The sequence below is a fragment of the Chaetomium globosum genome, genomic scaffold (assembly GCF_000143365.1).
Source record: "Chaetomium globosum CBS 148.51 scaffold_4 genomic scaffold, whole genome shotgun sequence".
NCBI lineage: Eukaryota > Fungi > Ascomycota > Sordariomycetes > Sordariales > Chaetomiaceae > Chaetomium > Chaetomium globosum.
Window position 1 is genome coordinate 3,448,096 of NT_165979.1, and position 13,290 is coordinate 3,461,385.

A 13,290-nucleotide genomic window follows, 5' to 3' on the forward strand; every position below is an offset into this window, starting at 1 on the left:
TTAGACAGGCCACCCAAGGTAGAGTTGCGCTGTTGTTTCGGTAACGAAGATCTCAGGTTCGTTTCCCTTGGTGTAATCCCATACGATCGCAAGTATCGCTAGTTACTCGGTATCAGGTCCTAGAATGCGCCGTCCAATGCGACCTTGTCAGAAACCTTTTGCTAATAGAGGTGCTTGTGTTGCTGCGATTTGCGAGAACCCGTCTCTTGACGTCTACCCGAGGCAAAGCGCATGCGATGAAGTGCTAGTCATGCTCTTGCTTCACCGCCACATGACGGACGGGTGGTTGCCATATGTTGCGTCGCCGGTAGCTCTGGTTCGACCCTCTGGGATGTCCCTGGGCAGCGTAGGGCACTCGCCCTGGTTTTTGAAGGGGGTTGTTTCCGGGGTTATCATACCAGTCAACGTCGCTGAGTTGGAGCTTGCGGACCCGCTGTCCGCGCTCCTTGCCCAGCCGGGGGTCGAGCCGGTTGTGATGGTGGTGCGCTGGCGCTTTCTCGTTTCCTGCAGAAATGTGATGAATACTAATGCTTGACTTGTAGGAGTTCGTGTGCTCTTCACCATCCTGTTCTTCGTTTTCCCGAAGATCGTAGTTCAGCACCAGGTTCTTGATGCGCTGTTGCTCTTCCTTTGCCACCTGCCGCTGGTTGATCATGGCCACGGCAAAGTTAGAGTCCGAGGGCAATTCAACCGTTCGGGTCTATGACGGTTAGCTACCACATAAGCATAATGGAACAATATACTAGACTCACCTGTTGGCGATTTCCCCTCTTGGTCAGGAGAGAGAAGGCCATTGTTCCGCCCGGAGTACCGGGACCGCTTTCGGCGGTTTCGCTGCCGCTCGTGGCTTCTCGAGTCTTTGCCCGGATAGGGAGGGGGATGTCGACTTGCTGCTTCGGCTGGAACTTGCGAGTCTCGGCGCTTTCCGCCATAATTTTGGCATACTCGCGGTCGAAATCAGCTTCATCTTCGGGATCAATCTCCTCTTCCTCCCTGGTAACAACAATGGCCTCCTCCTCCGAGTCGCTCGCATCGTAGGATGGGTCCTGGTCAGCGTCCTGTATGATTCAAACCCGTTAGCGGCTGCTGTCACATCCGAGATTAGGAGTGATGCTTGCCTCGACCTCGACCTCCCCGTCCTCAGAGCCCGAATCGTCATCGTCATCCCCGACAGGCTCGTCATCGCTGGAACCCCCGCTTGTTTCATCGTCCTGCTCCACGGCCTTGTCGAGCCCGGAAGTCTTCTGGTCTTGGACCATGGCCAGCTGGAACACTTTTGTAGCTTCCTCTATGTTAGAGGCTAGCTTCCACTGAGGCCTGCACAAAGCAAAGATGTCCTGGACTAGGAATTCGATATCCATGGGTAGAGGGTTCTTGGCGTGGATGTAGTACTGGAAGAAGGAGAGGAAGTAATCGAGCTTCTTCCCGGCGGCACCTTTGTTGAAGAACATCCCACATGTCTCAAGAACTGTAGAAATTAAACGAATGCGGAAGTAGTCATCGGGCTGATCGAAGGGGTTGATGCGGCCAGGGATTGGTGGTCCACCTAGAGGTTACAATTAGCGAGCTGCCATAGGTCAAGGATAGGATTACTAGGTACCGTGACCGAAGGTCATGATCTTGTACATGACATCGAAGATCACAGGGTGCTCGAGCATCCTGTAGTTGTAGAGCTCGCCAAGGTACTTGACTTCGGCAACACGGCGCTGGTTGGACTTGAAGTCGTTTTGCTCAAGACCAAACGCAATAGACTCGATCACGGAGTCAATGACGCCGATCACGAAGTCGGGATGGTACCTGTTGACGGCGCTCAACAGGATGGCAAGCAAGTGGATGTTGCCAAACTTGACCTTTCCAGGCTTCGAGAAAACCTTGTGAAGCACAGAGACAACCTATCAGGGTTAGGTCACATCATCTAACTTACGCGGGGACTGCGGTAAGCATACCTCTTTCTCTTCCCAGTGAAGCCGACGAATCTGCCTGAGAACCTTGCTGTAATTCCGCTTGGTCAGGTCCGCGTAGGCAAGCTTGCGGATGAAGAGTTCCATCGGCGTTCTCTCCTTTTGCTCGATCGCCGGACGCTGCGGTGGGTCAACGTAGTACACGGCGTTCTCGATGAGCATCCTCTCAGCCGGCCCGATGTGTTGTACCGACTTCTTCCGCTGTAGCGTCTCTAGGAACGTCGACATGCGGGGCGACGTCTCCGGGTTTCGGAGAAGGTAGCGGCCGCAGTTCTCTAGCAGATTGCAGATGATCTCGATGTTCATGCGGGAGAAATCATCCAGGCTGACCTTGAGGCAATGGAAGACAACGTGCTCGGGGACAATGCCGAATTTGGTCAGTTCAGCGAGGTAACGAATATTGCTGAGCCTCACTTGACCTAGGAATTCCTTTTCCTTGCGCCGTTGCAAACTGCGGAACTCGGCATCCAGGTATTCCACGAGTCCCTTGGGAATGTCTGTCATGTACTGGCCAAGGGTAGCAACAAGTCTCCCCCAGCAGGGAAGAAGATCTCCGCGGCCCTTTGGGACGTCTGTCAAGGCCTTTACAAGCCGATTTCTCGAAGCCTTGGAGTTGAGGTAGCAGAAGTCAATGGCCGTCTGGTCGATGGCATCCTTGGTAGTGAGGTCCGGCAACCTGGTGAGCAAAGCATCGACTTGAGCTCCGATTGTCTTGTTTGCGATTGCCACCGACTGGTTGTCGGCGGCGGTGTCGGCTGGCTTCGGAGCTTCGGCGAGTTCCGCCGGGTCGACCTTCTTGCCAACCTGCTCATCTGCATCGGCCTTCTTTTTCTTGACTTCCTCGAGGAGAATGCCAGGAACCTTGCCCCGTAGGTCAACGAGATTTTCGTAGAAACGGCGCTCCTCTTCATCCTCCCAGATGCCGGAGCCGTCGCCTTGGCCGCGTAGGTATTCGCCAGCTTTTACAATGCCAATGGAACCATTTGCGCCACCTGAAGGATCATCGCTGTCCTTCAAATCCGGCATCTCGGCCCCAATGACATCCGAAATGATCTGTGCATTAGCCACCAGACGCTCCTGTGCCTTGACTTGCTTCTCAAAGTTCGCCTGGCGGTCTTCGAAGACTTCGCCTGATTTAACGTAAGCTTCGGCATTCTTGCGAGACTGGCTGTAGATAGCTTTTTGGTCTCGGACGAGGTGGCTCTTGACATCTTCAAAGTAGCGCTTCAAGACGTTTCTGAAGCGCTCCTGCAGCTCGGGTGGAGTGAAGGGAGGATCTTCGGATGTTGGTTCAGGTTCGCCTTCTTGGTCATCAGCCGCCTCTCCAGCCTTGGTTGCGCCGTCTTCCTCAACAGTTTTACGGCCCTCGGAGCCGACAGTCCTGACGCCGAGAACATCCCAATTAAACGCCCTGACGAAGACGACAAGTAACGGCAGGTTTGCGTGCTCCCGATCATGACCAAGAAGATCCTTTAAGACCTCAAGGGGAAATGGTTCGGCAGCACCTCCTTTGGCGGACGCGCGGGACTTCACTTCGGTCTGCTTTCCAGCACCCCCGTTGGTGGCATCGTCTGGGCGCTTGATGTCGTCTAGAGTGCGTAGGACATCAACAAGCCACAGCTCGGTCACGACCCGGAGGAGGACCCGCTGCCGAACCAATCGATCCTTCTCCTCCTTGTCTCTTGCTTCCGGGGTAAGGCTTTTGAGAACGCTCTTATCAGGTGTAGCCATGGACCTCCCGAGAAACCAACCCAGGTACGACGTGAAGTCATCGGGTCCAAAGCGCTGGTGCAGAGCGCTGACAATCTCCACGCCGGCCTCGATCTCGCCCGGGGACCTGAGCTTGCATAGACCTTCGTGGCAAGCCGAGACAATCTCGGAAAGATATTTGGACAGGCTAACGGTCTTGATTTCTTGGAGGAACGTGTTCAGGGTCGCGGGAGAAATGGCGGTACGCAGACGCTTAATGAAAGCAGTGTTCTTTTTCATAGTCGAGTCGAGCGAGTTGCCAACGGGCAAAAGGTCTAGCCAAAAGATAGTATTAGCCACGGCGACGAACGGTTCAAAGATGGATGTCTAGGTATTCTCACCCTTCTCCCCATTCCAAGCCCGCTCGTTCAGCTCGCGCAACTCGTCTGTAAGACAATTAGCCATCTCAACGCAAGGGTTGGCGCACTCCGGGGGACATACGCCTCCTAGCACGATCCATGGTGGGCCGCTATCTTGGAAGTGCGCGATTAGGAAAGAGTTGGCAGCGGCGGCGCATTCGGAGTTCGAGATGCTAAGGGTTGAGGAACCGAAAACGACAATCCCCATCAACAATGGGAGGCATCGGTGGCGTGGTTTGTAGAGGCAGCCTCTTGAGGCACTCGTGGTAGAGGAGAGACTCCTAGAAAGCGTGGAGGGCCAAAGAATTCACGCTGGTGGATGCTAGGTTGAAACAACCCTCGGCGATTGAAAGTTCAAGGTTCGGTGACGGAATTGTTGCTGCTTGGGGTTTTGGTGGATTCACTCATCAGGGCCATGGGATTGGATCATTAGGCGCGTCTTAGCGCCCGATGCCCTACAAAGGAGAGGGACAAGCCCCGCAGGCGGAAGCAGCCCCGCGACTGGATCAAACCCACATGCCAGCAAGGTACAGGTAGGCTGTGTCTGTTTTCACAGAATCAACAATTTCTGGGTCGCCTGCGACGTCCAAACCCACTTATGTATCGGCAAGATATGCGCAAAAATTCCATCCGGTTACCTGACAACTACCTACCTAGGTAGGAATGTAATACCTGGGTACCCAGAGAAGGTGCAAAAGAACTAAGCAATCCAGGTACCTCCATATCCTCCATACAAACAACAACAACCCAACGACCTCTTTCTGCGCTTTCGCTCTCGGCATATCTGCCTCTGCCTATCCCGCCCTTTTACTTTCAATTCGGTTTCCCGAGCTACCTACCTAACCGGCATGTTGTGGAAGCACAAAGACTGTATCGCCGTCGGGGTGCGCAGCTCCGGATCGAAGCACAAAATGGGGGGGGTATCCTACTTGAAGTAGGCACCCTTGAAACTATTCATAGCCTCGCTATAAATGGACGTTACCTACGAAGTATAGGTAACGCAGACCGGAAGCGCCCTGGATTCCAAGGACCGTGGCTCGCCGGACAAGGGGTCTTGGCAGATGCCGGCCACGGCGATTCGGCAGCTGGGGAGACGGGGATCCGGGTCCCGCAGGTGTGTCTTGGCCCCGAGCCCCCCGAGCCAAGCCTAACCCCTGGCAGATAAAGGCCTGGGCCTTGTGGGAACCCCTGCCGTCCCACGCCAAACAGCCGCAGGACTGCTGATAACGGGCAACCACACACCAACATCTCGAACCGGAGAAAGGAAAACAGAAATCGCTCGTCGTGTGGGGGTAAGCACCGCACAAAGCTACCCTCCCCAGCGTCCCTGCGGCCAAAAAGGAACGGATCCAAAACGATTCTAAAGCCTTCAGATATATATTCGGCGACAAGAGCTCTGCGATGCCGTGATAGTCGCGCCTCGCGAGTACCTGGTTGAGCATCTCCGTCTAATCTTTGAGTGGGCCACCTTATCAAGACGTCTGATTTGTAGACTGGCATATCGTGGTCCAAACAACTGATAAGACCGCACAATCCGCCTGCTCCATTCCTGGCACCGATCGAGGCATGTCCGCGGAATTGGGGGACGATCATGTATCGTGCGATGATTTCCGAGCTCCTCGGATGGTGCTTTGGTTACCGCGGGCATCCATACCATACACAGTACTATGTACGGCACACCGCCCGTCGCTGTGATACCCTCTTTCGGAGCTGTCACTACGTAAAGTCTCACTCCCGCCAGCCCTGGAGATGCGCTCAGCGCTGGCCGGAGGAAGGCTACCCGGGTCCACACAAACTTGAACAAGTCCACGGCCCACGGCCCACGGCCCACGGAATCCCCTTGTTAGTTATGGGGAGTTTCCCCATCAAGCCACTGCCGGCCGCCGTTATCTTGCAATTCCGACAAGGCCACGGAGAAGCAGCCACTGCTTCGGGATGATGTTCGTTTCGGGACGGGAATAAGACGTGGGAGTTGGGGGACAGGACATGCGGACTTTGGGGTGTTCCGCTCTCACATTCGCCTTCCTAGTATTTGATAACCCCCTTATCTCTTCTTCTCGCCCCCTCTGACCGGCCATACATTGTTTTACGGCTTAGCCTACGTGGTGTTTGCCAGGCATTGTGTTTTGTCGTTTAGTTCTTAGTTCCGTCCCATAATTGCAGACACCATGGAAGTGGTACTCCCACCAACACCTTCTCTCCACTCATCACCCCTTACTCAACCGCATATCCCTCCAACCCCCCCTTTGCAAGATTACGACGAGTACCAAAAGCTAGGCTTTGTATTGCCCTCAAACGGCGTCGGAAACTCCGCACCACTCTACCCCCTCCCTCTCACACCAAGAGAAAACAAGGTCCTCCCCGAAGACCTCAAAACCCCCGACAACCACGTGGAAAGAGACCCCCGGCTCATCAGGCTAACCGGCATCCACCCGTTCAACGTCGAGGCCCCACTAAGCGAGCTCTACGACGAAGGCTTCCTCACCACCAAAGACCTGCACTACGTCCGCAACCATGGCGCCGTGCCCGAGGTCGACAACGCGGGCCTGCTCGACTGGGAATTCACCATCGAAGGCCTCGTCGCGCACCCCGCCACCCTCACCCTGCGCGACCTCATCCAGACCTACGACCAAGTCACCTACCCGGTGACCCTCGTCTGCGCGGGCAACCGGCGCAAGGAACAGAACCTGGTCCGCAAGACCAAGGGCTTCTCCTGGGGCGCGGCGGGCGTGTCCACCGCCCTGTGGACAGGCACTCCCCTCGGAGACCTCCTCGCGCGCGCGGCGCCCACCCGCGGCGCGCGCTACGTGTGCTTCGAGGGCGCCGACCGCCTGCCCAACGGGTATTATGGCACGTCGGTCAAGCTGGCATGGGCGACCGACCCGGACCGCGGCATGCTGCTCGCCCACCGCATGAACGGCGAGCCGCTGCACCCGGACCATGGGAAACCCTTGCGTGTGGTCATCCCGGGGCAGATTGGTGGGCGCAGTGTTAAGTGGTTGAAGCGGATTATCGTGACTGATCGGCCAAGCGAGAACTGGTATCATATCTATGATAATCGCGTGCTGCCTATGATGATCAGCCCCGAGGATAGCGCCAACTTGCCCGAGACGTGGAAGGATGAGAGGTATGCCATCTATGATTTGAATACCAACAGTGCGATCTGCTATCCGGCGCATGATGAGCGGGTGGCGGTGCCGCCGGGCGGGGAGGGGACGTATAAGCTGAGGGGGTATGCTTATGCGGGTGGTGGGAAGCGGGTGACTCGGATGGAGGTAACGTTGGACCAAGGCAGGACGTGGATGCTGGCGAGCATGTCATATCCAGAGGACTTATACCGGCTCGCGGCTGAGGGGGAGGTGCTGTTTGGTGGGAGGTTGGATATGGCGTGGCGGGAGAGCTCTTTCTGCTGGTGTTTCTGGGAGCTGGACGTGCCGCTCTCGCGGCTGCAAGAGGCGGGTGATGTGATGATCCGCGGGATGGATGACTCCATGATGGTGCAGCCGCGGGATATGTACTGGAGCGTGCTGGGTATGATGAACAACCCGTGGTACAGGGTCGTCATTCACAAGGAGGCGCATGGGTTGAGGTTCGAGCATCCCTGCCAACCGGCGCTAATGCAGGGAGGGTGGATGGAACGAGTTAAGAAGGAAGGCGGTAACATCTCCAACGGTTTCTGGGGCGAGAAGATGACCGGCAAGGACAAAGTGCAACCGGCAGAGGCGCCTGTCAAGGAGATCAGCATGGTTGACGAGAAGGTCACCCGCCAAATCACCGCCGAGGAGCTCCAGGAACACTCCGGGCGAGGAGAACCCATGGTTCGTCGTCAACGGCCCAAGTCTACGACGGCACCAAGTTCCTCGAAGAGCACCCCGGCGGCGCCGCCTCCATCACCAACGCCGCAGGGCAAGACGTAAGCGAGGAGTTCCTCGCCATCCGTAAGCATCTCCCCCCCTCCTCCCACCCACACCACCCCTCCCTCCACTAACACCCCCCCAAAGACAGCGAAAACGCCAAAGCCATGATGCCGACCTACCACATCGGCGCCGCCCCGCGCACCCTCTCCGAGCCCGAACCCACCGACTCCCCAGCGACCCTCGACCCCGTCTTCCTCTCCCCCAAAACCTGGCGCCGCGCCCTGCTCGCCTCCAAAACCGCCATCTCCCCCGACACCAAGATCTTTCACTTCACGCTCCCCTCGCCCACCCAAACCATCGGCCTCCCCGTCGGCCAGCACCTGATGATCCGGCTGCGCGACCCGGCCACACGCGAGGCCATCATCCGCGCCTACACCCCCCTCTCCGAGGGCCACGAGACAGGCACCCTGCGCGTGCTGATCAAGATCTACCGCGACACGGCGGAGCGCAAGGGGGGGTTGATGACGCAGGGGCTGGATGCGCTGCCGGTGGGGCATGCGGTGGATTTCAAGGGCCCCGTGGGCAAGTTTGAGTATCTGGGTCGGGGGAGGTGTAGGCTCAATGGGAGGGAAGCGGGTGGTGAGGAAGGTTTGTGATGGTGTGTGGTGGGTCCGAGGGGTCACGCCGATTTTTGCGGTGCTGAGGGGCGGTGGTGAAGGGATGTGGGGGGATGAGACGCGGTGTGTGGTGCTGGATGGGAACCGTGAGGAGGGGGGATATCTTGTTGAGGGAGGAGTTGGGGCTGTTGGAGAGTGGGGGTGCGCGACGGTGTCGGCTCGTGCATACACTGAGCAGGCCGGGGGAGGGGTGGACGGGGTTGAGGGGACGGGTGGATAAGGGGTTGTTGGAGCGTGAGGTGGGGAGGCCGACGGAGGAGAGAGATACGATGGTGTTGATTTGCGGGCCGGAGGGGATGGAGAAGGCGGCGAGGGAAACGTTATTGGGGATGGGGTGGGATGAGGGGGATTTACTTTTCTTCTAATTAACCAGTGACTGTGTAAAATCTTTAAGCTTTGTATTTAGACACATGACGAATTATGATGGAAACTTGATGGAAATAAAGTCCAATTCCAGTAGAAGGAATTCGGTCTTATTGATCGTTCACTTACCTCGACCTTCTTCCTAGAAGGTCCGTTAGGGAAGCCACGATGTGGAAAATGAGATGGATGGTGAAAAGGACCGAGGTTTCGTCCCGGAGATGTTCAAACATGTTGGAAATTATCGGATGATGTTGAGACCGGCTGCTGCAGTGGAACACAAACTATCTCCGTAAAAATGTACAGGATGACACGATCCGCCTTTGCATCTCCGGCGTCTTCGCAACATTTTGGAAATAATAGGGAAGTTGTATGTGGTGTAACGCTTCGTACGGTACGGGTCCAAAAGTCTGGAGCACCCCACATCAATTAAACGCGCGTCGCGACACGACACCCACCATCTTCAACCTTCCAACGAACAGAACAACAGCCCACTATGGTCAATTTGGCCGAGCTTGGTGCCAAATTGACGGCCGGTCGTCAACCTGGCCAGGAGTTATCCCCGTGTGCACGTGCAGCCATTGCTGGTGCCGTCGCAGCGGGGGCAAGCCAGACGGCCGTTGCCAAAGCTTTTTCCACCAGCCGTCGCGCAGTCCAACTCTCACTTCAACGCTTCGAATCTTCCACTACTTTTGAAACCAAGCCTAGGACTGGCCGGCCAGAGCTTCTTACACGTCGTGAGAAACGGTACATCCTGCAACTGGCTAAGCGGTACCCTCGGTACTCGCTCCAGATGCTTACAGGTACTCTAGATACCCGCATTTCCCGATCAACAGTACGCCGAGTCTTGCGCGAGCATCGAATGCGGAAGTGGCGTGCACAGAAGAGGATTCCATTGTCGAAGGCTGGAGCAATGGATAGATATCAGTTTGCGTGCACTTCGTTGGACAATCTTGACGAGCTTCTCCGAGTAAGTGACTTGATCATTAACCTCTAATTTTACTAACAAACCTCTAGTCTATCTTCACCGATGAATCGTCTTCCAGAATAACTCGAGTAGCCCAATGACTTTGGTCTTCCGGTTCCCTTCTCAAAAATGAGATAAGAACTTCGGTCAACCTCAAAAAACTCACGGCAAAGGCACAATTACGATCATGGTTTGGGGTGGTATCTGGAAAGGTGGGAGGACTGACCTCATTGTCATGGAACGTGACTACCAACCGCCACAAAAAGGGGGATGTAGCTCCTGGAGCTATCAACAAGCATTGCAGAAGGGTCTTCTTCCTATTTATGATGGTACTTGTGACGGCAGCTGCCGTCGGAGTGCACTGTGGCTCCACTTGGTTGGGCACGTGGCCACACGCGCTGGCATTTAACTCCTGTATCGCGAGAGCTCTTTCCAGCTTCTCTTCCTTTTCTCCCCATCTTGTAATTAGCAGAATATAAATCTCATCGGTAGTGCCCTCGCGCCTCGCCTAAATGTCCCTCGTCTCTCATAGTACTCGGTATTTCCAACAAGACAACGCGAGGGTACATGCATCCACATCTACAACCACCTGGCTGCTGAACTCTGCAGTTGAGGTACTTGACGGCTGGCCTGCTCATAGCCCAGATCTCAATCCAATTGAGCATATGTGGGCTCTGTTGAAACGGAAAATGAAGCAGGATTATCCAGATATCTGGTCACTCAAGAGAAAACCAGCTAGACATTGCTGAATTTACCCAGATGCCTTCGTGCATGTTGGTGGTCAATTGACCAAGCTCAGATTGACCGGCTGATCGACTCAATGCCGAAACGATTGGCTGCAGTTAAAAAAGCCAAGGGTTGGTATACAAAATATTGATGGCTGGAACCTTGGCTTCTAACTGTATGTATCTGTTTTACTAGAGCTTGGGATTGTGGAAAGTTATTAGAAGATACGTCTGTAGGTCATAGTCCCAGAAAAGTGCGTGGCTGGGAGTTTTGATGTGGGGTGCCCCAGACTTTTGGACCCGTACGAATACTGGTAGTCATAAATACAGCACGCAAGCGTATTCTGTATCCCATACGAAATACTGGGTATTATCAGGAGGTTTCATACAGGTCACGTGGTGCGCCTCATTCCAGGATTCCAATTGGAGCGCCCGATTGGCGACTGGCAGCAAGAAGCTCTGACGTCTGAAGCAGCAGCAGCTCTCTCGAGAGAATTCCCGCTCCGCGGTAGCAATAACCACCAGCACATTACTTGGGACGCCGCCCGACCATCCCACCAAGATGCGCGCGACCTTCCGCCTCCTTGCCGCCGTCCGGCCGGCCGCGCGGTTTCTCGAAGCGGGCACTCCGACAGGCCTGACAGGCCTCACTACCCACGCCTCCCCGCGATCGACCCTCCTCTACCTCTACACCTCGACCCTCGAAAAGCTCAAGGCCGTACCCGACCACTCGGTCTACCGCCAGTCCGTCGAGGCCCTCACAAAGCACCGCATGGCCCTTGTCGAGGGCATCGTGCCCCCCGGATACGACGAGTGGGCCGAGAGGGCGCAGGAGCTAGTTGCCGGGCACCCCGACCAGTTCGCCGTCGCGCAGAAGGACGGCGTCAGCGGCGCGAAGGCCATTAAGCTAGAGCGCGGCGGCCAGGCTTTTGTAGTGCACCAGATCCCCCGGAAGGAGGATATGCGTTACGAAGAGTGGGACGGCGAGCAGGACGAGGGCCCGGAGCTCGAGGGCAGCAGGACGATCGAGGAGAAGGAGGACCTGAAACATATCTTTGAGAGGAGGGATATCTCGGATGTTCAGAACCAGGTGGAGTGGGAGCCAGAGCCGCAACTTACGGCTGACCAGTGGGTTTCCCAGACTTCATGAGCGAGGGGCACATACTGATCCATTCGATGCAGAATCTCGGAGCTCGAGACCAAGATTGGCGCTGGTCTGATCGAGGAGGTTATCCAGGTGGCTGAGGGCGAGCTCAAGCTGGTGGACACCATGGTTGAGTCCAAGGTGTAAGCGGCGCCCGATACCCCCTTATTTAATTCACATTTACTGACATTTGGCTAGCTGGGAGCCTCTGGAGGAGCAACCGGCCGAGGGCCAATGGACCTACTTTGAGCGCAAGGCGTAGATAAGAGTGTACAGAATTGTATATGAATTTATTCGGTCCTCCAAGCTAGCGATTGTCTCACGAAGGTGGTTGCTCGTTCCGAAACATGACACTTAGGTCAGCCCGGGTCGGATTGCGAGGTGGAAGGAGAGTGTTACTGCGCAAAAAGTCAATACCACGAGTGTCTAGCGGAAAATGTGCAATGCAGGCGATTTTGAATTGCTTATTTTCCTATAATTTGCATCCCTCAAAGAAAGTGATTATGTTGACAGTGTTCCTATATCAAGTCATGGTGTGGTTCTGTTGTAGTTGCCCCTCAACCCCACGATTCTTCGCAGCTGGGCAAGCAAACCTGCGACTCTTTCACCAACTTTGATAAATGGGAAAATCTTTTCAAAATCTCAACGCCCCGGCAACATAATCCCTGGTTTTTTCTATCGATGGTTTCATCTGACATCATTGAATCATTAAATAATTGAAATCCAACAAGTTGTCTCATTGCACCACCTGTGGATTTATATGAATTCGGCTCAGAGCCCCACCATCAACCATCACTTATCACCCGTTAATTCATCACTCACAACACCCACGGATGGTACGACTTCACGTCTAGACCGCCAACTTCAAACGACCAAGTTACCCTCTTCTTAAAAGACAGACGAAAGTCATGGACAGCCCCCCAACCACCACCCCCCACCGCAAGCGCAAACGCGCACCCTCAGACGCAGTCATCAACCCACTCTCCCACTTACTCGACACACTCCGACAATTCGCTCTCGCCGGCTACTCAGCCGAGAAACCCCTCCCCTCCAAAGCCCACCCAGGCTTCCCTCACCGCATCACTTTCTGGCCCTCCTGCAAACAAATCACCACCACCACCACCACCGACTCCGACACCGAACCCGACGCCCCCCGCAACACCACCACCACCACCACCACCACCGCAGCCCTCCCCTCCACCCCCGCCAGCGACGCCGACGACGACGCGACCGCCACCGAGGGAGGCGGGGGTGGGGGCGGAGACGGAGAGGGCTGGCTGACCACCACGGACGGCGAAACCACCTGACCCCCGACTCCGACCACCACCACAATCACCACCCCAACTCCGCCTCCACCTCCGCCTCTACTCGCCAACGGCGCAGCCGTAAATACAACCACGGAGCAACCCAAGACCGAGACCGGGACCGGACGGCGCGGGCGTACCGGGCGCGCGTGGGGTGTTTGGCGGCGGTGGCGCGGCGGTGTTGGCC

At 55.9% G+C, this 13,290-nt stretch overlaps 5 protein-coding genes across 5 annotated transcripts in view; 3 read left to right on the forward strand and 2 right to left on the reverse strand.

The window, feature by feature from the left end:
• Positions 1-244: 244 nt before the first annotated feature.
• CHGG_04837 (uncharacterized protein) lies at positions 245-4,170 on the reverse strand (the record flags this gene model as incomplete). Its single annotated transcript, XM_001224050.1, has 7 exons — positions 245-700; positions 753-1,058; positions 1,221-1,546; positions 1,601-1,892; positions 1,947-3,985; positions 4,052-4,096; positions 4,152-4,170. The coding sequence occupies 7 exons, from the start codon at positions 4,168-4,170 to the stop codon at positions 245-247; spliced, it is 3,483 nt and encodes a 1,160-aa protein (XP_001224051.1).
• A 2,067-nt stretch (positions 4,171-6,237) lies between these two features.
• On the forward strand, positions 6,238-8,987 carry CHGG_04838 (uncharacterized protein; the record flags this gene model as incomplete). The annotated part of the gene is made up of 3 exons (XM_001224051.1): positions 6,238-7,982; positions 8,075-8,538; positions 8,977-8,987. 3 exons carry the CDS (start codon positions 6,238-6,240, stop codon positions 8,985-8,987), a joined length of 2,220 nt encoding a protein of 739 aa, XP_001224052.1.
• Positions 8,988-9,459: 472 nt separating this feature from the next.
• CHGG_04839 (uncharacterized protein) lies at positions 9,460-10,031 on the forward strand (the record flags this gene model as incomplete). Its single annotated transcript, XM_001224052.1, has 2 exons — positions 9,460-9,798; positions 9,981-10,031. 2 exons carry the CDS (start codon positions 9,460-9,462, stop codon positions 10,029-10,031), a joined length of 390 nt encoding a protein of 129 aa, XP_001224053.1.
• A 1,186-nt stretch (positions 10,032-11,217) lies between these two features.
• CHGG_04840 (uncharacterized protein) lies at positions 11,218-12,061 on the forward strand (the record flags this gene model as incomplete). Its single annotated transcript, XM_001224053.1, has 3 exons — positions 11,218-11,783; positions 11,838-11,942; positions 11,998-12,061. 3 exons carry the CDS (start codon positions 11,218-11,220, stop codon positions 12,059-12,061), a joined length of 735 nt encoding a protein of 244 aa, XP_001224054.1.
• Positions 12,062-12,827: 766 nt separating this feature from the next.
• The window catches only part of CHGG_04841 (uncharacterized protein), a gene marked incomplete at both ends in the record, with an annotated part of 2,774 nt that continues 2,311 nt past the window's right edge, over positions 12,828-13,290 (reverse strand). Inside the window, one exon of the mRNA XM_001224054.1 lies at positions 12,828-13,163. Within this exon, the coding sequence (XP_001224055.1) occupies positions 12,828-13,163 (336 nt within the window). The remainder of the gene's footprint in view (positions 13,164-13,290) is intronic.